Genomic DNA, 25608 nt, shown 5'->3' with positions numbered 1-25608 from the left:
ATTTTACAAATTATTGCCCTTTTTTTCTTTTCTGGTCTTCCTATAGAGAGCTATGGTTGAAATATGGTTTGTCCCCTCTAAAACTCATGTTGAAATTAAATTCCCACTATGAGATAATAAGAGGTGGGACCAGGTGGGACCTTTAATAGGTGATAAAGGCTCTGCCCTCATAAACAGATTAAGCCATTCATATAATTACTGGATTAGTGGGTTAATGGGTTAATGGACTCTCTGCAGTGAGTCTGCTATTAAAACCATTTTGGCTAGGTATACTGAGAACTCCCTATCTCTTGCCATGTAATGATCTGAGACACCAGGACTCCGCCAGCAAGATGGTCATCACCAGATGCAGGCCCTCAACCTTGGATTATGAGCCAAAATAAAACTCTTTTCCTTAAAATATATCCAGTCGGTGCTACTGTGATATTAGCAACAGAAAGCCAACAAAGTGATACAAGGCCCAATTTAACTGTGCCCATGACCACCTGGAATAAAGGGTACTTCCCAGCCCCCTGCACGTGAGAGCCCATGTGACTAAATTCTGACCAACAGACAAGGAATTGATGACTGCTTCTTCCAGGGTATCTCTTTATGGGTAGAGGGTATCTATCTCCTCCCCTTTCCTGTTTCCTGCTGGCTGGAATTTGGGTACCATGATTAGAGCTGAAGTTCATTAGGTAGAAGACTTGAACCAGAGAACAGTGGAAGCTAGAAGATCTAGCAACCCTGATGATGAGAGAGCAGCCACTCCCAACCCGGGTTCAACCTCCAGTCTTGCTTTGTGTAAAAGTCCTTTTTTAAATTTTACACCATTGTTGTTTGGGGTGGTGTTGTCCCTCCCTTGGAGCTAAACAATTGAATTCTAAGTAATACCCAGAAGGTGCCTGTTAGATTGACTTCTGGGTAGAGGAAAGTACAACTATCCTCACAAATTCCCTTTCTCTTTGGAATGGTGCAAACGTGCCCCATGGCAGGTCCAGGGCTGGGCACTGCCACACCCACCTGTGGTTCCCAAAAGTGGCATCAATGTTCTTTGATGAGGGTATCCTCCTTTTCCATCTCCATTTCTCAAGAGTGTTTGGGAAGACAAGCCAGTGGCTCTGAGCACGCACTCCCCACTTACATGCCGTAAGAGGGAATCGAAGCTGTGCCAGCTCAGCTGCCCTGTACTGTTTAAGGACATGGGTAGAAACAAATGCAGGTGAAATGCAGAGTCCCCACAAAGCAGGGAGACAGGGAAGAGTCACGGGCCCACATTACCACACCTACACCGGCACTGGGGCTGCAGGGAAAAGTGGCGAAGCTTCGGGCTCAAGTGAATCCGCACCCCAGCTCCCCAACCTTGGTTGCCCTGGGCCTGCCTGGAAAACAGAGCCGGGAATGAGGGGAGGACTTGGGGAAGAGGTGGCCGCTCCGCACGGGTCTTTCTTCCTAGGCACCGCCACACTGGGGATATACTTTCTAGAAGAAATTTGCCAGGCGATGTGACCTTGGACTAGTCCCATCCGCTCCCCGACCCTGCTTTCCTTCGGGTCCCCCCAATACGTGTGTGGCGGGCGGTGGCTCTCCTTAGCGGGGGAGCCTGGAGGTGCCGGGGTGTCAGGGTGGGGGGCGGGCCGCGCTGGTCGCTGAAAGCCGGCCAAGCGCACCGCGGGCGCTCAGAGCTGGCGGCCAGGCTCCTGCGCTGCCTAAACCCGAGGGCGCTCTCCGGGAGCGCAGCGCAGGGACTTGCGGGCAGCCGGGCGATCGGGGCCCGGGCAGCGGGGGCGGAAGCCCGCGGACCCCGCCCGACCCCTCCCGCGGGCGGGGCGGCCCCGCGCCGGCTCCTCCCCCGGCGCCCGCCCGGCTCAGTCGCGGCGCGCGGTTCCGCAGGTGGCAGCGATGGCCCAGTCCTGAGCGCCCCGCCATGGCCGGCGCCCCCAGCCCGCTGCGCCTGGCGCTCCTGCTGCTCGGGGCCGTGGGCAGGGCTGGCCCCCGCCCCCAGGTGAGCCCCGGGGACCCCGGGGGGAGGGGGAAGGGCCTGAGGACGCGGAGACCCCGCAGGAGCCCCCGGACTTGAGCGAAACTCCCTCACTGCAGAGGGGGAACCGAAAGCCTCCCGGGCGGACTAGGGACTGGAGAGTTGTGTGGCCCAGGTGGAGCCTGGATAGGGAACAATCCCCCCCACGCTGGTGAGGCGCCCACTTCCTCGCCGCCAGGGCCCCTCTGCCAGGGCACCAGCTGTCCTGGCCGCCCTGCGCTGACTACTGCGCCGCATCCTTGTCCTTCCCAAACCACTTTCCCAACTCCTTCTCCTCCTCAGCCCGTGCCCGCGGCTCTGTCACAGCCCAGTTCTCACTGCTGATCACCCCCCCCCATGCCCCAGACCCCTGGCCTGCGGTGCGTCCCCCTATAATTGCGTCCCCATCCTCCCGTTAAAAACCGTGAGAGGGCTCTGGGAGGGCTGAGAAGGCCAGGTATGGAGACCCAGCTTGTTCCCTCTAGCATCAGACCCCCAGGACAGCCTTTGACTCATAGCCCCAGGGACCCTGTGGTGGTAACTCGTCCTTCCTCATGACCTCCCAGATGGGACTTGAGTGCCACCTCCTCCCTTGGCCCCTGCAGCAAACACAAGCCTCAGTGGTCCTCCAGAAACACTCAGCGCCCCCCAGCACACATACTCTGCTGACACCCATTCCGATCCCCCTGATTGACAGCCCATGCCAGATTGCATACTGGGACGCAGAGAAACACTCTGGCCTCATTGCTGTTACAGGAGAGAGCAGGCCACAGGTGGACCCTTGTAGCCCCCTCTCTGGCTCTCCTTGCCCTCTCTGCCCTCCCTGCCCCAGACCCCAGCCAGAGGAGGTGTTAGCTGCCTTTGGAGAGGACGGCTGTCCAAAGATGCTGGGACATGCTTGAGCAGAGAGGAGGCACAGGTTGGGGTGGCCTGTCTTGTGACAGAGAACACTCCCCTCTCATCACCTCTCACTCTTAAACCCTGACCTAAAGACCTGAGATCTTTGGGGGTGGACCTGTATTGGTCTTGAAATTTGTCCCAGAATGGGAGAAAATCTGCCTTACTGAGAGCAGATGCCACTGCTGACTCAGAATCCAGATGTGGACAGATATGCCTCTCAGCTAGGGTGCCAGCACCTTTTCAGCCCCTAAATCCTTTTCCAGACTCATTCTCTCCCTCTCCCTATTTCCAAGAGCCAGTGACTACCCCTGGTCCCAGGAGAAGCCCTCTCTCATTCCATGGTGCTTTCCTCAGGACTTCCCAGTCAGGCTATGGCTTTCCTGGTGAAGTCAGGATCTTTCCACGCCAGGACTGCAGACTCACTACCTGTTCTTGCTCATCTTATGGGCTGGGAAGGGATGGGGTGGGAGGCTGTGCGTCCTGGTCCCATCCTGCTGCAGGCCAAGTTTGCAGATCTGGTTTGGATGAAAAAAAAAGAAAGAAAGCTACTATGGACTATGTGTCTTCTCCCCAGCCCCTTTTTGCAGAGGTAACAGGATCCCTGAACCTGCCGTTTCCTCTGATTCCCCCTCACTCCTCAGCCCTGGACCATAACAGGACTGGGGTAGCAGAGACGGACAGGAGTCATCAGGCACTGAGCAGAGAGGGTGGAGCTTTGGGGGGATGCTCATTGTGGGCAACAGAGATGTGACTGACAGGCGGCTTTGAGGTTAGACTGCAGTAATTGTGACAAAACCTCATACACGCATATAAGACTCTAAAAAAGCAAACTTTGCATTTTGTTTTCTGTCTAGGAGGTCAGTAAGACTAGAGTTACTCCCTTATGTCACTGATGGAGGGATAAAAACTCAGAAAAAGAGGCTTCCCTGATAAGGTGGCCCTGCAGTTTAGAAGCACAGAAGGAAAAGGGGATGGGGCCTGGTCCCCTCCTCCTAGGGGCAGGACTGTGGGGAGAATTAAATGAGCCACTGTCATGTCTGCTGAGGCTGGAGGCCACTTGCCTATAGATAGGGGACGGCTGAGTCCACATCTGATAAAGGTGACCTAGGTCACTCCTTCACTATTGCTGGGAAGGATCACTCCCCTCCCCTGTTCCTTACCTCCCCAAGACTTTCGGCATAAGACTGGTCTCTGAGAAGACAGGAGTGCCTTTAACACCCAAATTAAAACCAGACAGAACTGGGTTCAAATATGAGGTCTACTACTAGCTGGTGGGGTAGGATACTGGTCTTGGGTAGGATACTGGACCATCTTGAACCTCAGTGTCCTCATCTGTAAGAAAGAATGACAAGATCTATCACATAAGGTCAGTGAGAGGATTGGGGTATTAGCACCCTGAAATGGCCGCTTTAGTCACCTGAGAGTATTGGTCTGTTTGTCTTCTGGAACCTGGAAATGTTCCCAGAGCTAAGAACAGGACCTGAGAGGGGTCTCTGTACTCTCGTAAAGGGCAGACAGGGTCCAGAGCTGTGCCTTGGTCAGTGTGGACTTTGCCTTGAGCGAGGCTTCCTCCCAGATATAGATCCAGTGAGGGGTCAGAAACCACCTCCTGCCTCCAGTGCCTTCCTCTAAGGAAAAGCAGGCCCCTCCTTCCCTGTAGCCTGCAGGGCCAATTCCTGCATGTGCATCTGCACCTACGTGTGTGAGACACAGAGAGGGGTGTGGGATAGAGGTGGCTACAGAGAGACAGATGGGGGAGGAGGGGGCAGGCGGATGAACCCCATTTCCCTGGGCATCGGTACATGACCCTGTGTGTGACCATCTGCCTGGACAGGAGTCACTGTGTGGGTAGCAACATCTTAGCATGTAACTGGGTGCCCAACAGTGTGTGTTGGTGACCCTTATTTGATACTTTGTCTGTGGGAGGGTCTCTGAGTGTGTGTGACATCCTGGAAAGTATGTGTGTGACATCCTGCTGGTATGTATTCGTGTGTGTGTGTGTGTGTGTGTGTGTGTGTGTGAGAGAGAGAGAGAGAGAGAGAGAGAAGGGGGAGTGTGTACATGTGGCAGTGTCTATGTTTGCGACAGTGTGAGTCAAGTGTATGAGTCCAGAGGCATGGGGTTTGTGTATGTGTCTGTGTGCAAGTGTGTATTGGGGGCAGTGTTTCAGCATGTGAGTGTGCCCGGCAGTCTGTGTGTGATTGTATGTGTGGAGGGAATGACCCCATTTCACGGTCTCAGCATTAGACATGTCCTTGAGGGTGTGTGTGATAATGCATGTGACCATTTATCCGTGCCAGGGTTCCTGAGCTTGTGAGAAGGTGTGTGCTGTTCACGTCTCCCTGACCTGCTGTTCAGACATCTAAATCCCTTAAAGAAAAAAAAATGGGAGGGGGGACAAAGAGAGAGGGCTCTGGCAGCCTCGCCCTGCAGGGCCACGATGGAAGGCATGACTTGGGCTCTGGGAGGTGGCAGGTAGGAAGGACAGGGTCCTGAGGGAGAGGCCAGGGAGACCAAAAGGTCTACTTGGAGCCTTCCAGATATTTGTCTGGAGCCCTCTCTGCTCCTTCTGAGAGGCCCTCCCTCCCTCCTATCACCCACCCAGAGGCCCAGAGAGGCTGTGTTCTCTCTCTCCTTTTCCTCAACCCAGAAAGTTTCCAGAAAGGGAAAGAACTTGGTTCACATATTCACACACAGAAGTAGAAGGCCCTTTCCCCATTGCAGTCAGATTTAGAGAGGGGGACGGTCCCAGGCCTTGGGAAGCCTGTCACCTGAGGGTCCCACCCCTCCCACGTCCTTCCTTCTGCCCTTCTTCCTGCAAATGCTGCCCGCTGGCTCTAGGCTTGACACCTCCCGAAGGTTTCCATCTATCTGTATTCAGTCACTCTGAACAGGAGCAAATGCCACTGTCCAGGTGAGGAAGTGGAGGCCCCAAAAGATAAAATGCGCCATACGTTAATGGACAGAGCTAGGATATAAACCAAGGACTTGTGGCTCTTCCTGTGCTCATTCCCACGGACCACACCACTCCCTCTGACATTCCCTTTCCTGCCTCCTGCTTCCTCCCCAAACTCCTGAACCTGGGGGATGCCCCTCCTCATTGTCACCTCCAGCCCTGTCATCCCCCTCAGAGGGATTCCAAGCAGCCTGGACGTCCTGATTCTAAAATCCTCCCACCTGCCCTTACTCTGTACCCTTAGGTCCCCACTGCTGCCCTGTTCTTGTGCCAGAGCTGTGAGGGACAGGGACACCTGCCACTGTGTCCTCCCCACCCTCCAGACATCTCACCAGACTTGGAGCAGGGACTCAGGTGGCAGGAGGAGGAAGTAGGGGGAAGATATGGGCAGGACCTACCCCGTCCCCAACAGGGCAGGGAGCCCCAAGCCTTCCCCGCTTCACTTAACCATTGGCCACGTCTGCTGCTGGAAGCTGTCACTAATTAAGCAGAATAACTGGTCTTTGGGCATGGAAATCTATGAGTTTCATCTTTCTGGGAGTTTGCTGATTCTAGAAGGAAAGGAGGAATGAGGCCCCCAAATCCAGGAAGCCAGACCTGCCTATTCCACTCGGTGGTTTCCCCCGAGCAGCAGAATCCTGAGGACGTGCCTTGACTGAGCCTCCTCCATGTGCAGGGGCCACTCACGAGGATCCCGTGGGGCGGCGGCTCTTACCATCCCAGTTGGCACAGGTGGAAGCTGAAGCCGGAAGTTAAACTTACACAAGTCACAGACTGAATTTATGGGAGAGTCAGGATCAGGCCCACATCTGAGCCCAAAGCTAGACAGTTCCCCCTGCACTGTGTCACCTGGGCACCTCAGCCTGTGACACTTATTAGCCCCAGCCTCACTTACCTGCTCTTGTCCCAGGGCAGAGCCTTGTACCTGCCCTCCATTCTCTCCCCACCCCGGCTGAGCACTAACACTAACCCACAGCTTTCCCACTCACCAGAGCACCATGTTCCTCCCTCTGGGCTTTGTCCCTGCCATGCCCTGCTGACATGCCACCCTCCTTGCTAACGGCCACCCCACCCTCCCTTCAGTGTACCCCCACCTCCAGTATTTAGAGCCACCTGGCAACCACGCCAAGCACTTCTAGCATTCTTGGTCATGTCACTTGTCCTGAAAAGCATTTGACCCCCACCCCAAGCAGCCCTGGGGCCCTCTACAGTCAGGGCTCTATGGGCCATCTTTATATGCTCCATGTCCCCTCCGCCCACCACTACTTAAAACCTAGCACACCCAGGGCCTCCCGTGAAGCTGTGGAAAAGGCCAAACTCTCCAGAGTTGGTGCTGAGGGGTGGGGGAGGGGCTGGCAGGCATCTGGAGATCCTGAGCAGGGAAAGAGCAGGACACCCCGATCGTCAGGGAGCCCCACAACCGAGGGGGAGACAGAGCCTGCCTTCAGGGAAACCCAGTCTGAGGAGACAACCTGTCCTTAGAGAGCCCCAGTCTGAGAGACATGTAGCCTCTTCCTCAGGGACCCCTCGTCTGAGAGAGATAGGGCCGTGTCCCAAGGGACCCCCCAGTCTAAGGGGGTGCTGCCTGTCCTCAGGGACCCCCCAGTCTGAGGGGGTGCAGCCTGTCCTCAGGGACCCCCCAGCCTGAGGGGCAGAGGAGGATGATCTCATATCCATACTTTGCTCAGAACAGGTGAGAAGGACACTTGTGTTGGAGCCACCTGGGTGTGGGTGGCCAGGCTGGCCCTGCCCTGCTGTCCTGCTGGAAGGAGCTGGGATCTGCAGGCCTCCTTCTCACTCCCCGCCTGGACACAGCTTCTGCCCTGTTCCTGTCCCTGTCCCCGGTGACACTGCTTCCTGCTGTCTTCCTATTGGAAACGTTAAGGGGACGTTAAGGGGAGTTCTGCAGCAGGAAGAGGGAGCAGGGAGACGGTTTTCTCAGGAAAACCTTGCCACCCCCTCAGCTGGAATCACGCTAAAAATCGCAGCACCATGTTTACTGTTGGTATATTTGATTTCCTTTTCTTCCTTCACCCCCAACAAATAAGCTGATCTTTACCCTCAGAAGAGCCCTGTTCTCCAGGGCAGTCCCCCCGCCCGCCAGCCTTAGCTCACTCACTGCTCAGAGCGAGCCTGACTCCACTCTGGAGCTTTCCATGTGGCGAGGGAAGCTCAGGTTGGCACCTGTGACTTTGGAGAGATGTCTTTAACCACAGCTCAGCTCACCCCGGGGCAGGACTACCTGGCACCAGGTCTGGTGTGTGCTTCGGGTGCTGCGGGTGAGTCAGGGACACCAGCTTCTGAAATGCTTTAATTTCAGCCCACATGTGCATCTCTGTGATTTCAAAAGGTGAAGTTTTGTTTTAAATTATGTATAGACCCTAAATTTTATACCAGGGGCTCTCCGGTCATTTTGACAACTACAGCCTCACAATAAGGAATATTTATAATCTTTAAGGCTGTTCAGGAAAAAAAAAATGAAAATGATAAAGCACCCAACCCAAAGGCATTGCATACATACACACACATGCACACACACACCACCACCACCACCAACAACAACAACAATAAACGTGCAGAGGGTGGTGCCTGGGGGAGTGGGGCTGTTTGATTGGGACTGTGTGTTCCTTGAGGTGAACATTGAGATTCATATCCCCCACTCACAAGGAGGGCCCCTCCCATCGCAGGTATGACTTCAGTGTTCTGGAACCTTCCTGACCCCTTCCACCATGTCCTCTCAGGGTGCCTTTTCCTCCTGGTGGGTAGAGCTGGGCTGAGTAATGGATCTGTGTCTTGTTAGAGGGTGGCACTGGTGGGCTAGCCCTCCTTGGTCAGTGGTTGGGTTTTGCAGGAGGAGTACTCATCTGGCTCTGTCTGTAGTGCCAGGTGTGACGGCACCCTACACCCTTCGTCCTCGAGCACAGTCACGCAGCTGGGGAGCTCCAGGTCTGATCCTTGGTGCACTCTGCTTCCCGAGGTGCTGGGTGCACTCTGCTTCCCGAGGTGCTGGGTGCACTCTGCTTCCCGAGGTGCTGGGTGCACTCTGCTTCCCGAGGTGCTGGGTGCACTCTGCTTCCCGAGGTGCTGGGTGCACTTAGGCAGGCTGAGGAGGCATGGGGAGATGGGAGGCCCCGGCAATAAGGCAGCCCTGGCCCTCGGGAAGTCCTCTGCTAGGCCAGGGCTCGAGGACATGAATGAGTCACACATGCTGTGCTCCCCCTTCACCCACCCATCCCCTGAAACTACCTACTACCTTTGCATCAGGCTCCCCGCCGCCCGGGAAGGGTGCAGGTGCAGAAGGCTCCGCTCGCTCTCCCTTCCAGAGGGGGCCGTTGCCTGCCTGGTGGGGTTTGGGTGTCTAAGATCCCTAGAGATCCAAAAACCCAGAGGGTGGGGGTGAGAAGGAAGAAGAGGGGCTGGCTGGGCCCACAGGTCCCCATTTCTGCCCTTTCCCCTCCAGGGCGCCACCGTGTCCCTCTCTGAGACGGTGCAGAAATGGCGAGAGTACCGTCGCCAGTGCCAGCGCTTCTTGATGGAGGCTCCACCTCCGGCCACAGGTAGGTCCAGGTGGGGCCCCATCCTCACCCTCCCCCCCCCCCCCCGGCCAATGTTCAGGAAGTGGTGACGGAGCCACGTTCATGGTTGGGTGTCATTTGCCTCTCTGGGACATCACAGCTGCCCTATGTCCCCAGCTTTTTGTCAAGCTGTCCCCTTTCCTGAATGCCTCTCTGTCCCTGTCCCCTACCTAGAACCACAGGTTCTTCCAGCTCAAGCTCTCCTTCCCCCAGGAATTTCTGTGGTCTTTACCCAGTGGCCTGTGCTCGGCTGTGGGGGGGCTGTCCATCCTGTCCACCCCAGCTGGAGCCTCTCAGAGCGGGGACCTGGCCTTTCCATTTCCTATCCTCCTCGGCCCCTGCTGGCCTGTGCAGAGACTAAAAGTCCAACAAGCACATTTATAAGAGTGAATATTGCCCGGAGTTTGTAAGGTGGTTTTAAAGAGCACAGTATTACAGTCATATGGTCCTGGGATCAAATCCTGACTGTAATTATCACACGGTCACTTGAGAAAGGTTTTCTCAGCCTCATAAGCTACCGTTTCTCTCTGATCTGTGATGGGTAACCTAAAATAGACCTTTAGGGATTGTTTACTGAGCACTTACTATGTCCATGTGTGTACATACAGTCTTCTCCCCCACAAGGTCCCACGGGGTGGGGGATACCCCCTTTACAGAGAGGAAACAGGGACCAAGTCACTTGCTCAAGCAGCTTGTTCCTGCAATGTGGGGAAAAGTGCTTGGCATACAGTAAGCACTCAGCAGAGGTCAGTGGAGTGTGGCCTCCATCCTGGGGAGAGGTGGGCATGCTCCCTGGCTCCACTGGCAAGGACTCTAAGATGATCCCCTCTGCCTGCAGGCCTCTTCTGCAACCGCACCTTTGATGACTATGCTTGCTGGCCAGACGGGCCCCCGGGTTCCTTTGTGAATGTCAGCTGCCCCTGGTACCTGCCTTGGGCCAGCAGTGGTGAGTCTTTCCCCTCCCTGCATCCAGGAGGCCAGGAAAGGGCGCTGCTTCCTCTCCTCTGAGATGCAGCCCTCGCACAAGTACGCACAGATCTTGGGGGTGGGGGAGACACCCAGGTGTCTTTGCTCTGCTGCACCTACGTGTGTGTGTGTGTGTGTGTGTGTCTGTCTGTCTGTCTGTCTGTCTGTAGGTGGCCCATACCTGGTCGGGGCACCTGTCCACTTCCTGACTCTTCAGGAGCTCACGGGGAGCAGTGAGCAGGGTGTTGGTGGGTGGCCCCTCAGGCCTTCCCCAGCTACTCCTGCCTGCAGGGGAGATTCTGAACTGGGAAAGGTGCAGCTGGGGAGGTGGGAGGGTCACTGGGTGCAGAGACCTACAGAGGCTGCTGGGGACACTTGACCAGGGGGGTAATTAATATGTCCTCTAACCTCTCTCAGCCTCCTGGGCTGGGGCACCATGGGATGCAGGAGTTGGTCTCCATGGGCTTCATAACAGGAGAAGAGACTCTTATCATCATCATCATCATAGCTGGTGTTTATTGAATACCTACTGTGTGCCAAGTCCTGTGCTAAAAGAGGGACGTTTGTTTAATCCTTACGGCCACCCTGTGGTTATGCTGGTCTAGATGAGGAAACCAAGGCCCCAGGAAGTTGAAGTCACATGTTCCAAATGAGGCAGTGAATGGCAGAGCCCGGATTTGAACTAGTCCTTGCCCTTACCCTTGTGCCCCAGAAGGCCTGGGCCCAAACACAAACTGGTCACAGGTGAGAGTGAGGGAGAAGTCCAGCCGTGGGGTGCCGGGGACTTCCTGGAGGAGGTGGCCTGGCGGGGCCTGATGTAAGCTTCACCTCAGCCCGAGAGACTCTGAGATCAGAGGAGGGCCAGGCAGGTCTCCTAAGAAGGCTGCACCCCCACCCTGAGGTGCACAGAGGAGCCAGGGCTGGGAAGAGGCAGGCACCTGGGGAGGACCTGGATTCCCATGGTCCTCTTCCCCATGGCCTCTTTACACTGGACCTACACGAGCTTCTTCTGTCCTCACAACAACTCTCTGAGGCAAGAACTCTGATCGCCCTCTCATTTCCAGATAAGGAAACTGAGTCACAGAGATGCTCAGTGGCTTTTCTAAGCCCACACAGCTAAGGAGCCGCAGACCTAGGAGTCAGTCCTGGAGGCTGGTTTACAGTCTCTGTGTTCAGCTGCTACGCCAGGCTTTCTTTGGGGACATGTGCTGTCTGGGCACACCCCAGGGAGGGCAGTGGGCGTCCCACCCTCTTCCTCTGGGCCCTGCAGTCCCCCAGCTCTGCCTGTAGACGGCCTGACCAGCTGTGTGGGCAGAGCAGGTTCCCAGGCCGCTGGGCCTGGGTTTGCTCGCCCTGGAGGTGGGATAGAGCTGGCGGCGTTGCTGTGGGGAACACTGAAGGTCCTTGAAAAAAACCGTGGCTATCAATTTTTCTCACCCTCCCCGCACACCTTCCTGACTCCCACATGGCACACACGTTCCCTGTCTCTCCAAGATTTGGGACTGCTGCTCGGCCAGCCTCGGCTGGGCCGCTAGACCCCAGGGAGCCAGGCGCGGGACAAGGCCCATCACTCAGCACTAAGCGCCCCCAGCTCTGCCTGCTGCTCGCGGCTCCATCCATCACCTTTAATTTTATTTGAGCAGGAAATAGGTCCTGGTGGTGCCCGTTTATGAGCGAACACGGTTTTATTGCTTTCTCCATGAAGATAACGGCCTGTGCACAGGCCCCCTGCCAGCCTCCTCCCCCTCCCCCGTCGCCAGGCTAATTTACTCCCTTTTTTGACACTCGGAATCACCAGCTCTGCCTCCTCTCCCTGAGTTAGGGACCCGCAGAGACACCCACCAGGCTCCCCAAACATAATTGCTGTCTCTGGCCTGGTGCTTCCCCAACAGATGCTGGCACCCGAGCTGCCTGACCCCCGTCTGGGGCATATGGAGTGGGAAGGGGGCAGTTCTGGAGCTTTCTTGGCAATGAGGAAACTTCACAGTGTGAGCCAAGGTTGGGGAGAAGGAAGACATTGTCTTGGGCGGAGGCCGGGCAGAAAGCATGCCCTGCAAGGAGTTAAGAGTGGATTTAAATGCAGGGTCCCTCACACAGGCTGGGCAGGGCCAAGGGGCCAGTAAGGCACATATGAAGCTCCCAGAACTAAAAACGTGGAAAGCTTTAGCTCCCCTAGACCTGAGCAGCAAGGGGCAGGAATGGGGCTGGGGTCCTCCTGATAGCTGGGGCTGAGATGGGCAGGCCACCAGCAGGGCTGTGTCTGCAGAGGGGAGAAGCCACTGCCGGACCTTCAGAACCAAGCAGGGAGGGGCTGCTGTCCTCCTTCTGTCCCTGCCTCCCACTGGCCAGACTCAGCAGAGGGCCAGGAGCCTAGTGACACTGGCCCAGGGGTCAGCCCTCTGGGCAGGGAGCAAGGCAGAGGAGTGGGCGATTTGAGAAAGAATCCAATTCCAAACAATGACGAAGCCCTTTGTGAGGATCCCAGGGTACCATAAGACCTTCAGGGGTGTGTGCGTGTCCTGGAGAGAAAGGGGACTTCACCACGAGGCTGAAGGGGTCAGCCCAGCCGCCCAGGCAGTGGTGCTAGGGAGGTGGTGCCTGGGGTATGGTATGGAGAAGGCTCCCAGGGACAGGTGGCATCCGGGCCAGGCCTGGCAGAATAGGCAGGTGCAGAAAGGAGAAGGAAAGGGTCCCTTACAGAGGGAGGACATTCAGGCAGCACTGAGGACATGGGTCCAGGTCTCAGAGCTGCACAGTGTCCCAGAGGAGCCAGCCAGGTCTTGAATTCTGACCTTCCTGATTGAGAACCCGGACTCAGGAAGGTGCAGAGGGCGGGAGCAGGAGGGAGAGGAGGGCGGTGTTGGGGGGAAGTGCCGCGTGCCCACAGGATCGTGAGCTCCAGAGAGCCCGTCGCTGCCCCAGGGCCCTGCAACAGCCTCGGTCACCCACAAATCATTCCAGCCTCATTAGCTGCCCCTCTCCTGATTTCTACCTGTTTGTTAGCTTAGTTCTAATTATATGAGAGTCATAAAATGCTTTTAAAATAGCCTATCATTCACAGTTCTTAGAAACTCTGGCAGGTGCCTTCCCCAGTAATGTTGAGCCCAGGAGCTTTTACGGCAGGCTGCGGTTGCCAAGGGGAGACTGAGGCACGAGCTGGGCCCCAGAGGTGCCCTGGCTGAAGAGTCATCAGACCCTTCCCTGGCCTCAGCAAAGGGCTGAGTGGCAGCAGAGTCTCTACAGTGTCCAGACCCAGCCCACCTCCAGCCAGGATGGGCACCTGGGGACCACGGGCTCAGCCAGTGTTAAAGGTCTGCCATGCACCAGAAACTTCACTGTTTTATCTCCTGAGAAAGTCATTTTGCTTCCCATTTTACAGATGAGGAAACTGAGACCCCCAAGGGCCCACAGCTGGTTGAGGGCAGAACCAGGATTTGAACTTGTGTCCGTGGAGTTGGGAACCTGGGCTCCTTCTCCTGAGCCCTGATGCTCCAGGTTACCTTTCCCGCCAGTTTGGGGAGGGCCTGTTCCTTGCCTCTCTGAGTCTCAGCATCCCCATCTGTACAATGGACCCAGTGGCCCTTGATGGCTGCCTCTGCTGCCAGGGTGCAGGAGCTAATGGATTCATGAGCTGCTCTCCACAGCCCTGAGTGCCCACATCCTCATGGACGGGGCGGCTGTTAGCTCGATAACAGGCGCCGCGACAGTTTCCAGGAGGGGAAGTGTTTAATTGGGGTTTTATTTCTAGACCTGGGTCTGACTTAATGAAATATCCCTGAGCCTCCTGGCATGCAGCTCCTTGTGTTGACAAGACGGAGCCAAGCCCCAGGCTGTGATTGACCAGCTCCTCCCAGGCCAGATAAAGCTGGGCCCATAAGCAGGTCTGGGTCCAAACCCAGCCCACCTCCAGCCAGGACGGGCGCCTGGGGACCCCGGGCTCGGCCAGGAAGCAGCCCTGGCTTTTCACATTTGATGCTAATGAAGGATAACTGACAGATGCACTTGCACAGGCTGACTGAGCTTCTCAGTGACACGGTGCTCCCTGACTCTGTGACAAGAATGTACACATCTGTGCGCACACCGCTTCCCCAACCCCCCAGCTGGCCCTGAACAGGGGGCATGAGGAATGCAAGCTCCCCCGGGGCCGCAATGGCAAAGAGACCAGTTGGCCCATGATTGACATGGTGGACTGTTAGCAGCAAGTCTGGCTGCTAACTTCTGTCCTCTGAAGGCAGAGAGCTAGAAGCCTGGCTCTGCTACTTCTAACCCCCTGATCTCAAGCAAGTCACCTAGCTTCTCGGAGGCTGTTTCTTCATGTGTAAAATGGGATTGACGATGCCTACCTGCACAGGTGTCAGGCACGCAGCAGGTGTTCAGAAACTGGTTCTGTGGATACCCAGCTGCAGACCAGGCTCTGACACCTGCTCACTGCCCATGGAGTCCGCTCAGGTCCCCGTTACTGCTCTTCAAGGTATCTACAGCCAAAGACTGGTCTTGCTGCCTATCAGATGACTTGACCCCCAGGAAACGATCTCAGGCATCCTGCAGCAGATAGAAGAGGCATTTGGGGACCCGAGAGGAGCCCTTCAAGTTACTAAAATGAGACCATGCGCCTCCCCTTCTCTGGGTTTACATGTGCCTGATTTTGTTCATCAGTGCATTATAGGGGTTCCCTGTGCTCATTCCACTGCCAGAAGTTCTACCATTAGATTTTGGGTTCTCATTTCTCTCCCAGGTGAAGTCTCTTTTAAAATGCAGGTTCTGCTGGGGAGGTGGCTCGGTGGTAGAGCACTTGCCAAGCAGGTGAGAGGTCCTGGGTTCAATCCCCAGCACTGCCAAAAAATAAACAAATAAATAAAACACAGGTCCTCCCGAAGGAGTACCGCTGCAAGTCCAGGATGCATTAGGGAAGGAAAGACAAGGACCAGGTCCAGTCAACAGGCCCGTCTGGAATAGGAACTAGGCCCTGTGATAAAGATCTCCTTGCCATGTGACAACAACCTTAGGATCTGTAAAATAGAGCCCCTGGATTAGAAGGTCACCCTCCAAGCCCCTGAGGGACACTCCTTGGCACACGCATGTTCGATAACCTCATTTTATTGCTGATCTCTCCACCTGAGCACTGACCAGCCACTTGTCACCCAGCACCTCTGGTGGCTTCTCCCCGCCCCGCCCCTCTCTCTCACTGTGCCTGCCTCACACAGCTCAGGAAGCTGATCTTTAAAATCTTCTAGTCTTTTAGAATTTAAAATCTTAAAGTGTTCCCAGCCAGCTTCCCTCATCGATCACAGTGCCAACTCCTCTGTCCCTGACCTGTTCCCCGGCCCGGTGCCAGACTCAGGTTCCCCTGCAGGGAGGTGAGGAATGAGGTGTTTCCTCCTAGACACAAGTAAGCGCTCTCCCCACCCCACATCCAACCCGGGGCCATAAGCCTGTCTCCCTGGGTGGGGTGGGGGAGGACCGTGGGGTTTGTGGGGATGCTCTTAGCTCCTGGGTACCCAGGTGGGATGGGAATGGCCACAGGTGGTATCCTCTCCTAGCTCTGCTAGGCCTCTCTCATCTCTGCTGGTTTGTATTGGTGGTATTCCTTTCTCGTGAGAGTCTTGACTGTGCCTCGTCCCCAGTCTAGGCGCTACCTGAGGGCAGGGGCTAGGTCATTCCCCTCTCTCAGACTAGGAGGTCTCCAAGGGCTGTTTCCATCTCCAGGTATGACTAGGGGTTACTTGTAGTAACCCCTTGGAAGGGGAAGTCCACCTGCACGTGGAGACTGTGTTCCCTTTAGATCGGGTGGTCTTTGAAGGGGAGTCTGTGTCCTGGATCAGATTGACTGGGACTTCCTAAGGGGAAAGCTGTGTCCACCCTCAACTGGGCATCACTGGGACATCTGCCTCAGGCGGGGTCTCCCTGTGGACTGGGCTGTATCTCCCCTCAGAGAACAGAGCTAGGTCTTCTTAGAATGGTCTCCTCGAAGACAGAGCCTTGTCTTCCCTCAGACTAGGATTCTCTGAGAACAGGGGCATGTCTCCCCCCAGACTGGGGCACCCTGAGGTAGGGGCTAACTCCTCCTCTCAGGAGCTCAGAGCCTCGGGGTCTTCAGTTTTCTTAGGATCTGACGTCCCCAAAGAGTGTGAGAGGTAAATGGGGCCAAGTTAGAAAATCAGAAGTCACAGAAGGTGACTGTGGCAGGGTCCCCTGTGTGTGATTTAATGCTGGGGCTCGGACATGGATCTGGACTGGACTGACCTCATCTCAGAGATATGGGCTCATCCCTCTGCATCCCCTGGTAGCCAAGAGGAGAAGCTGAGGGTGGGACTGGGTGACCAGTCCACCTTAGTGACCTGCTGTCCCACCCCGGAGCCATCATGGTTTATGGAATGTGATGAAGGGGTGTGTGTGTGTGTGTGTGTGTGTGTGTATGTGTGTGTGTGTGTGTGTAAGGTCTGAGCCTCCTACTGTCTCACAAGTGGAGCAGGGATGACCTTCAGGATGGGGAAGGACAAGGGCCTTCGAGCACTGGACAGGCCGCCTGTCTCCAGGCGGAGGCTCAGCCACCCTCTCCTCTCCCAGTGCCGCAGGGCCACGTGTACCGGTTCTGCACAGCGGAGGGCCTCTGGCTGCACAAGGACAACTCCAGCCAGCCGTGGAGGGACCTGTCGGAGTGCGAGGAGTCCAAGCGAGGGGAGAAAGTGAGTTTGGGAGGAGTTCTGAGCCCAGGACCCAGCAGCGAGGTCTCCACGGTGGGCTTCTGGGGGGCCTGTCTGTGCTCCTCTCATGCACCCCCTGTCGCACCTTCTGGGGCCTGGGAACTTCCCAGGGCCTCAGAAGCCGTGTCCATAGGTCATTCTCTTCCTCGGTTCTGGGGTCCCCAGTGGGGTCTGCCTTGGGGCCCTCCCTGTCCTTATCCCCTGGAGAGAAGTGTGAGGAATGAGGGGGCAGTGGACGGCATCACCCTCACTGTGTCCCCCTGTGCTCACAGGGCTCCCCGGAGGAGCAGCTCCTGTCCCTTTACATCATCTACACGGTGGGCTATGCGCTCTCCTTCTCCGCCCTGGTCATCGCCTCCGCCATCCTCCTCAGCTTCAGGTAAGGGGCTGAGACCCTGGGAGGGGGCTCCTTCATGCTCTCTGCCCCACGTAGAGGAGGGGAACCCTAAGCCAAAGCAACCTTACAATACGCCCTTCTTTCTGGAACTCTCTGGAGAACACAGGTTGAAAACGCAGGTCAGCACTGTGTATGCACTCGGATCTCTGCTGGGTAACTATGTCCACGTGTATGCAAAAGTGATCCCCCTCACCTTATCAGGGTGGAAAATCCTGGGGATCCTCTCCAGTGAGAGGGTGTGTCTTCAGTAATCAATAATTCCGTATGATTTTAGGTGATTAGAAATTCTGCTCTGTCAGACGAGACCTTCCTCCTAGACAGGAGCTGGGGAGCAGGTTCCTCCCATTCTCTCTGGGTACATCAGGGGAGCTGGGTTCAGGGACAGGAAGACTTCTGAGAGTGGGGACAACTCTGAGGGCAGGGACTTCAGGACACCAGCCCAGCAGGAACAGGAGATGTAGGATTCCTCTTTTTGCCCCCAAGTCACCTGGCACAGTGCTGAGCACACAGTCAGTGCTCAATAAATGCATTCACTGGACTAATATTCTTTTCTTTTATTATGAAGCCTTTCAGTGATGAATGCATCCAGCCTTCAAGTAGAGTCACACTCCCTGGTGACTGTAAGATCAGCCCCTGGCCACCCCCACCAGAGGAAACCCCTGGCCGGACCTCTTATGAGGTCCCACTCATTTCCTCATCCTTGTACCACATTTCTAAGTATCTGTAAAAATATACAGCATGGCTTTGTGTATTTTTAATAGTACATCATACATATTCTTCTGCATTTTATTTTGGTTCAACATTATGTTTTTGTGAGATTCACATTAACCAGGTAGTTCTATATCATTAATTTTAACAGTCATTCCATATTCTTTTGTTGTAGCACGGCTTATTTGTCTGATATCATTTTAATAGATAGCTTATTTCTGACTTATAAACCTTGCTATGACGGGCTTTCTCACCTGTGACCCGTCCTGTGTCTCCCTAGGGCATGTATCTAGGGGTTCAACGGCCCAATCAAAGACCACCTGCTTTTGCAAATTTACTAGGTGGTAGTAAACTTGCTCTTCAAAGTGGTCATTACCAATTTTCCCTCTCCTCAGTAGTAAAAGAGAATCCTTTGCTTAACTTCCTCCCCAATATTTAATATTTTTAGAAATTAAGTGTCGCTACTCTGAAGTATGTGAAATATCTCATTACAATTTTAATTTGCATTTAATTTTTAAATTTTATTTTCTCAGGCATTTTTTTCATGGTTTATTCTATGACTTGATTGTTCATATCCTTTGCTGAATTTTTATTTGTCTATTTGGCTTTTTCTTGTTTATCTCAGGCACTCATTATTCTAGATACTAAGCCAGGATGTACCCTCTCTGAGTCTCTGTTTCTTTACTCACTCCATGGTGCCCTTTATGCATAGAAGTTCTACATTTTAATGGGTTGAAATTATTCTATTATTTCCTGTTGATATAACTTATCAATAAATGTTGTCAATTGATAAAATTAACTTTTATCAATTGATAAAAAAATTTATTCTTTTCCAAAGACTAAATTTACTTTATGCTTTTCTGTAAGGAATCTTACCCCATCCTAGAATCACAAAGATAGTCACCTATATTTCCTTCTAAAAGAGAGTTTTTGCTCTTTCCCTGTGGTTCTCTGATCCACCTGAAACTTATTTTTGTATATGGTGAAAATCAAGGGCTTAGTTCCATTTTTCCATGCGTATATATAATTGATTGTCTCATTACCATTTACTGGTTACCCATGCCTCCCCTCTTGGTTTGCAGTATCACTCTACCATACCAGAAATGCCTATATATTTGCAAGTTGGCTTCTGTCATTTATACTCTTTTCTATTGGTCTGTTTATCTTCCCTGTCCCAAAACCATGGTGACTTTCTCCTAAAGATTTTTTAGAGCTGGTCATGATGGCCCATGCCTATAATCCCAGTGGCTTGGGAGACTAAGGCAGGAGGATAGCAAATTCAAAGCCAGCCTAACAACTTAGTGAGTCCCTAGAGACCCTGTCTCAAAATAAAATAAAAAGTAAAAAAGGGCTGGGGATGTGGCTCAGTGGATAAGTGCCCTGGGTGTTCAATTCCTGATACAAAAAAAAAAAAAAAAAAAAGATTTACTAAAACTCCTAGTTCTATTATAACAGGGACCCTACTTAGTGATTCTTTAGGAGTTCTGGACTATTCCTGGCCCTCTGCTCTTAAAAAAAAAAAAAAAAAATTAAGCAGGCATTGAACCGAGGGGCACTTAACCACTGAGCCACATCCCCAACCCTTTATAATATTTTATCTTGAGACACAGTCTTGCTGAGTTCCTTAGGGTCTTGCTAAGTTGCTGGGGCTGGCTTTGAACCTGTGATTCTCCTGCCTCAAGCCTCCTGAGCCACTGGGATTATAAGCATGTGACACTGTGCCGAGCATCTAAAGTTGTTAAAGTTCCATAAAAAAAGAAGTTGGTGTTTTTATTACAGCTGCACTGAATTTATTGATTAATGTGGGAAGAACTAACCGACTCCTTCAGGACAATGTCTCTTTTTAACCTTAAGTATAGAATAGACAGGTGATTTTCATTAATTTAAGATTTCCCTAATGATTTGAAGTAAGTTTTATACTGTTCTCCATAATGATTTTGCCCACTTTCTTGTTAGACTTATTTCTAGGTAATCAATTAAAATATTATAAATGAATTACTCTTTAAATTCACTTCTTAAGTGTTTGCTGCTGGTGTGTGTAAATGTATATACCAGCAACCTTACTGAACCCTCTCACTTTTTCTAATAACTCATCTGTATGCTGACTTGGATTCTCATGAAGATAATACATCATCTGCAAATAATTGCCATTTTGTTTATTTTCAATTCTTGCCCATTTTTTTCTCTGGCCTTATTTTGGTGGCTAAGATCTGAAGTACATGTTGAATAGAGGTGATGATAGTGCAGGTCTTTATCTTGTTCCTGATTTTAACGTAAATATTTTCAAAGTTTCTCAGTTAAAAATAATGTTTTAGGCTGTGGCTGTGGCTCAGTGATAGAGCACTTGCCTAGCATGTGGGAGGATTCAATTCTCAACACCACATCTAAATAAATTAACAAATTTAAAAAATAAAGGTTCATTGACAATTTAAAAAATATTTTTTAAAAAAGAATAATGTTTTCTCTGGTTGGGTAGATAGATAGCCTTTTTCACCTTAAGAACTGCCCTCGGAGTTTCCATTGGCTATACCTTTTACACGAAGGATATTGACCTTGTGTCCAGTGCCTTCTGCCTGCTCTGCCTCAGGGAGCAGGCCAGAGGCATTTAACACAGGGACCCTGCCACAAAGAACCCAAGTCCCCACTGGGGAGGCTGAGCCTCACACATACATCTCTTGGCACATGGGTGACTGAATGTAGAGGCTGCAGGGTGACAGAATATGGTCGGGGGACGGGGCAGTGCCTGACAGCTGAGGCTTCATAGAGAGGCAGGACTTGAGCTGGACCAGAAGGTTTTCCAGGCTATGGGGGAGAAGGGCCTTCGAAGAGGAAGGAAGAGCTGGAATCATACCCAGTGGTGTGGCCAGAGAGCTGGGGCTTGCAGAGCAGGACTGCTGGCCATCTTGCCAGGGATGGGCCTGCTTTCTCCCTCAGACACCTGCACTGCACCCGGAACTACATCCACCTGAACCTGTTTGCATCCTTCATCCTGCGAGCGCTGTCCGTCTTCATCAAGGACGCGGCCCTCAAGTGGATGTACAGCACAGCCGCCCAGCAGCACCAGTGGGACGGGCTCCTCTCCTACCAGGTGTGTCCTGTGCCCCGGAGGCGCCTGGGGGGTGGTGGCGGATGGTTGGTGAAGCCCTGCTCCTCCCACTCCACTTAGGCCTGGGACAGGAGAGGCAAGAGCTGCCCGGGCTTGACCCCCAGGGAGCCCTAGTCCCATGGGAGAGGCAGTCCCCTTTGGGACCTTCCATTCCAATGAGAGAGGCGTCTCACCAGAGAGTCCAGTCTCAGGGTGAAGACCCTGTCCCCGGGGGTTCTCAGTCTGACCCAAGAGAGCCGTCTGCCCCTGGGAGCTGTGTCATCAACCCCTCTGAGGCTGCTTCTCCCCTGCGTGGGGGTGACATCACCGTGCTCCCCGAGCTAAGGCAGACCTTCCTGGCACAGCCCTGGCCAGAGGATGTGAGCGCCCTCATCCCGCATGACCATGGCAGGCCAGCAGCTGGGGCCGACAGGGAAGGGTAGCAAGAGCCTAGCAGGAGGCAGGGCTGCCATCTCACCGTGCCGTTCCCCTGCCCCCAGGACTCCCTGGGCTGCCGCCTGGTGTTCCTGCTCATGCAGTACTGCGTGGCCGCCAACTACTACTGGCTGCTGGTGGAGGGCGTCTACCTGTACACTCTGCTGGCCTTCTCCGTCTTCTCGGAGCAGCGCATCTTCAGGGTCTACCTGAGCGTAGGCTGGGGTAAGGCCCACCGCCATGTCATGTCACTGAACTCACAGGACCCCCACCTGGACCTGCCGCATGGGGGTGGGAGACCCTGACGCCCCTCCCAACTTGGTGCCCAGAACACCCTGCCAGGCCAAGAGGCAGAGCCCACCGATTAGTCCTGAGCACGGGACCTCTCGCTGAGGGGATCACTGGGCACTGCAAGGGGTTACGGGTCCGTACCCCACGTGTAACTGTCCTCCCATAATGGAAACCTCCAACCCCCCGGCCAAATACCACCCTCTGCCACAACCATGTAGCCACGGAGGACATGGCACTGTCCACAAACCCCTGCTTCTGAGGTCCTGTGGGGAAGGACCTCCACACCAGGCCAGGGCAACCCTAGGCTCTGAGGGCAGTGGTGAGTCCTGGCTCGAGGAGGAGTGGTCAGGAGGATGGGGCCTGAGGGGACGGGCTTCTGTCTCATGGTGATGAAGAGGAGGGTGAGAGGAGAGCCCAGGAAGCGGGTGGACCACGGATGTGCCTGGAGCCCAGCCGGAAATGTTCTAGCCAAAAAAGTTTGCCAAGAACCATTGTGTCTTTTTTTTTTGCTGGAACATTTCTGGTTGTGTTTCTGCCTCTCGCCTCGTGGGATAGTGATGAGGGGCCCGTTGGAGTTCCGCGGGGGGCTAGGAGCTCTGCACCACCAGCTTGTGACAACCCTTCCTGGAGGAGCCCACGGGCACCACCGGGGACGGAGCCCAGAGTAGGCCCTGCCCACTGACCCCCAATCTGCCGTGGGCTCTGCGTGTCTGGCAGACACACCTCACCACCTCCCATGCTTGGCTGTGCATTTCCCTTCATGCACCTCCCCTGGGAAACTTTGGCCAGTGCTGCCCAGGACTCCAGGACTTCCCAGCTCTGCTCCAGCAGATGCCTGCCACCTTTCTCCCTCCTGGTCCTCCTCTGAGCCTTTACAAGTCTGTTCTTGGTCCAGGAATGTCCTGGAGCGTCCTCCCAGGGGCTGCCAGCCCTGTCTTCTGGAAGCTTCCTCAGGCTGCTAGGCCCTCAGGGCTCTGCCCTCCCCAGCCCTCAGCCTCCTGTTCTGTCCTCATGTGGCATTCATTTTTTCTGGCGTGCCTCAGCTCCATCCTAGAAGAGACGCTCTGGAGAGGTTTTAGGGTGACCAGTGTCTTACAGACACCAAAACCTAGAGCGGGACAGGGCCTTAGAAGAAGAGCAGGCAGTGTAGCCCGGGGCTCCCAGCTCCTGGGACACCTGCAAGGGGGCTTGGCTGGTGCTCCAGATCTTCAGTGTTCTACAGGCCCCTCAGCAGGATCAGGCCTCTGCTCAGGTGGCAGTAGGCCTGACTTCCCAGTGCAGATCCCCGCTGCTCCCTCCACCTCCTCCCCCAGGACCCTCCCACCTGCACCCAGGAGGCCCTTCCTCACCTCCCAGCCTTCTTCATCCTGCCTGGCAGTCCATCAGGCAGCTGAAGAGCCCTGCAGCTCCCTGGGTTGGGGAGGAGGCAGGTCATTGAGGGCTGCTGAGGCAAGGCTGTCCTCAGGGTGGGGGACCATGTCTGTTCATTCTGGGAAATAGCATCAGTGCTGTTAGTGCCTGTCACCATAGCGACCTGAAGGCAGGACCAATCAAAGGGATGGTGTGGTGTGCAGCAGAGCAGGGAGGTTGGTGGGGCTGGCAGGGATACACAGGTGCCTTGGAGGTCTCTGGGTGGGCGGTGGGGGAAGGGGCCTTTTTCCTGCCACCTCACATCCTAGCTTGGGGCTCAGGGTCTGTGGAGTATGAAGGCAGGACCAGGCAGATGCCCTCCCCAACCAAAGAATGTCTTCTACTTGAGGACTTGGAGTAGGGAGAGGCAGAGAGAGACAAAGACAACGGAACAGAGGGGGGTGGGCAGGACTCACAGGGACCTTAGGGCTCTGTTGTGATGCCAGGAGGCCCGGTCCAAATTAGGATGCTCGGGAACAACTTTAGGCTTCCTGTACAAGCAGAATCAGAACTAGGACTCCAGTGCAGTTGGGCTAAACCCCCAAAAGACAAATCAACCTCTGTCACGGTCCGTGAGTGGTTGGGTACCCCTGGAAACGGCAGGGGAAGGAAGGCGAGTGAGGGAGGAGGGGAACATCACTCTCAGAGCCGGTTCTCTGTGTCTTAATTTGACCTTTCTGTCCCCCACCCCACCTGACTTGGCCATCCTGGACTGGGCAGTTTTGCATGTGGCAGGGTTGTGCTCTTGCTTTTCAAAAAGACTTTGTTTGGGAGATGGTAATGGAGGTATGAAGCTCTCCCTGGCTGAGTACATGAGTGAGCTCCCCCATCCTGGAGCAGGGTCTCAGAGGGAAGGGACGGCAGGTGGCTGGAGATGCCCCACAGGAAGTTTCTGTCTGTGTGTTTGACTCAGGAGGGGGCCTGTTCTGGCCTGGAGAGCTTCCCTCCCCTCCTTGGTGGTTGACTCATTCATTCATTGGTCCTGTTCTTACGGAACAGCTTCTTCACAGTAGGGCCCACACTCTGTTCTGGGGCTGTTCGAAGTCATCCACTTCCTGTCCGGTCTCACGCAGGTCTATTTTTGTGTCATTGTGGATACTGAGGGTCTGGTTTGTGTAAATGTAAATGGGCCAGGAGAAAGAGACCCGGTGAAGAGAGCTTTCCATCCTCCCGCCGCCTGCGTCATCAGGCACAGTAGACCCGGGCACATGAGCCGCTGAGTAGCTGCTGTTGTGTGGACATCAGCAAGTTGAGGATGTTGATGATGTGGTGGCTCTGAGGAGGTTCTGCCCCGGAAAGGTGCTCCTGGGGGAGACCCCTCAAAGCCACACAGGCACATGCAAGGACCCCACCTCCACCCCACACACCCATCCATGTCCACACACCTCACCCTCCAAAGCCTTACCCATCGCAGATGCCCACATGTCCAACTCGAGAGCTGCGTTGGTAGAGACAGTCATGGAAAGAGTGGTAATGGAGGGTGATCGGAGTGGATGAGAGATTGCAGCCCTGGATTCTAGTCCCACTGTGTGCTTCTGAGCTCCTGATCCATCTCTTTGCCACCTAAGAGTGGATAATCCAATGTTCAATTAACCAAGACAGATGGAGCTCTCAGGGTGAGTGAGGCCTGGGCTCTACCTTTGCAGAACTAGAAACTGTTCTATGAGTTATCCACTGCTGTGTAACTAATGGATGTAGACCAAGCTTAGCTGCTTAAGCAACAAGCATTTATCATCTCACTGTCTCTGTGCTCAGGAATCTAGGTTCAACTTACCTGGGTGCCCCTGGCCCAGCATTGCTGACTGAGGTTGGTTAAGCTGAAGGTCCCGGTTGCTGTCATCTCAAAGCTTAACCAGGGGTGGAGAAGCCACTTCGAAGCCCACTCAGGAGGCTGTTGGCAGGAAGCCTCATTCCTTGCCGCGGGAGCCTCTCTGCAGGTCATCTGAGTGCCCTCGTGGGTGACAACTGATTTCCCTGCAGTGAATGATGAGAGAAAGAGAGAGCCCCAGGCGAGATGCAGAGTTTTTTATAACCTAATCTCAAACGTGACACACCATCACTCCTGCCATATGTGATTGGTCACACAAAACCATCCTGATATAGTGGGGATTACTCAAGGCTATGAATACCATGAGGTAAGAATCACCGGGTGACATCTACGACACCAGTCTGTCTCAGCTGG

At 54.2% G+C, this 25608-nt stretch overlaps 1 protein-coding gene across 3 annotated transcripts in view; it reads left to right on the top strand.

Moving 5' to 3' along the window:
• The first annotated feature begins 1837 nt into the window (after positions 1-1837).
• Glp1r (glucagon like peptide 1 receptor) overlaps positions 1838-25608 on the top strand; it is a 37582-nt gene continuing 13811 nt past the window's right edge. For all 3 annotated transcript variants that reach the window (XR_013425191.1, XM_078020073.1, XM_078020074.1), the window contains exons 1-7: positions 1838-1984; positions 9316-9412; positions 10269-10376; positions 16964-17082; positions 17373-17479; positions 21140-21293; positions 21791-21950. Coding sequence is in view for 2 of the 3 variants with exons in the window: in XM_078020073.1 (XP_077876199.1) it covers positions 1907-1984; positions 9316-9412; positions 10269-10376; positions 16964-17082; positions 17373-17479; positions 21140-21293; positions 21791-21950 (823 nt within the window). In the remaining variant the exon portion in view is untranslated. The remainder of the gene's footprint in view (positions 1985-9315; positions 9413-10268; positions 10377-16963; positions 17083-17372; positions 17480-21139; positions 21294-21790; positions 21951-25608) is intronic.

The sequence above is a fragment of the Ictidomys tridecemlineatus genome, chromosome 8 (assembly GCF_052094955.1).
Source record: "Ictidomys tridecemlineatus isolate mIctTri1 chromosome 8, mIctTri1.hap1, whole genome shotgun sequence".
Taxonomy (NCBI): Eukaryota; Metazoa; Chordata; class Mammalia; order Rodentia; family Sciuridae; genus Ictidomys; species Ictidomys tridecemlineatus.
The sequence above is the reverse complement of the archived record's forward strand: the minus strand, read 5'-3'. Positions and strand labels throughout refer to the sequence as shown.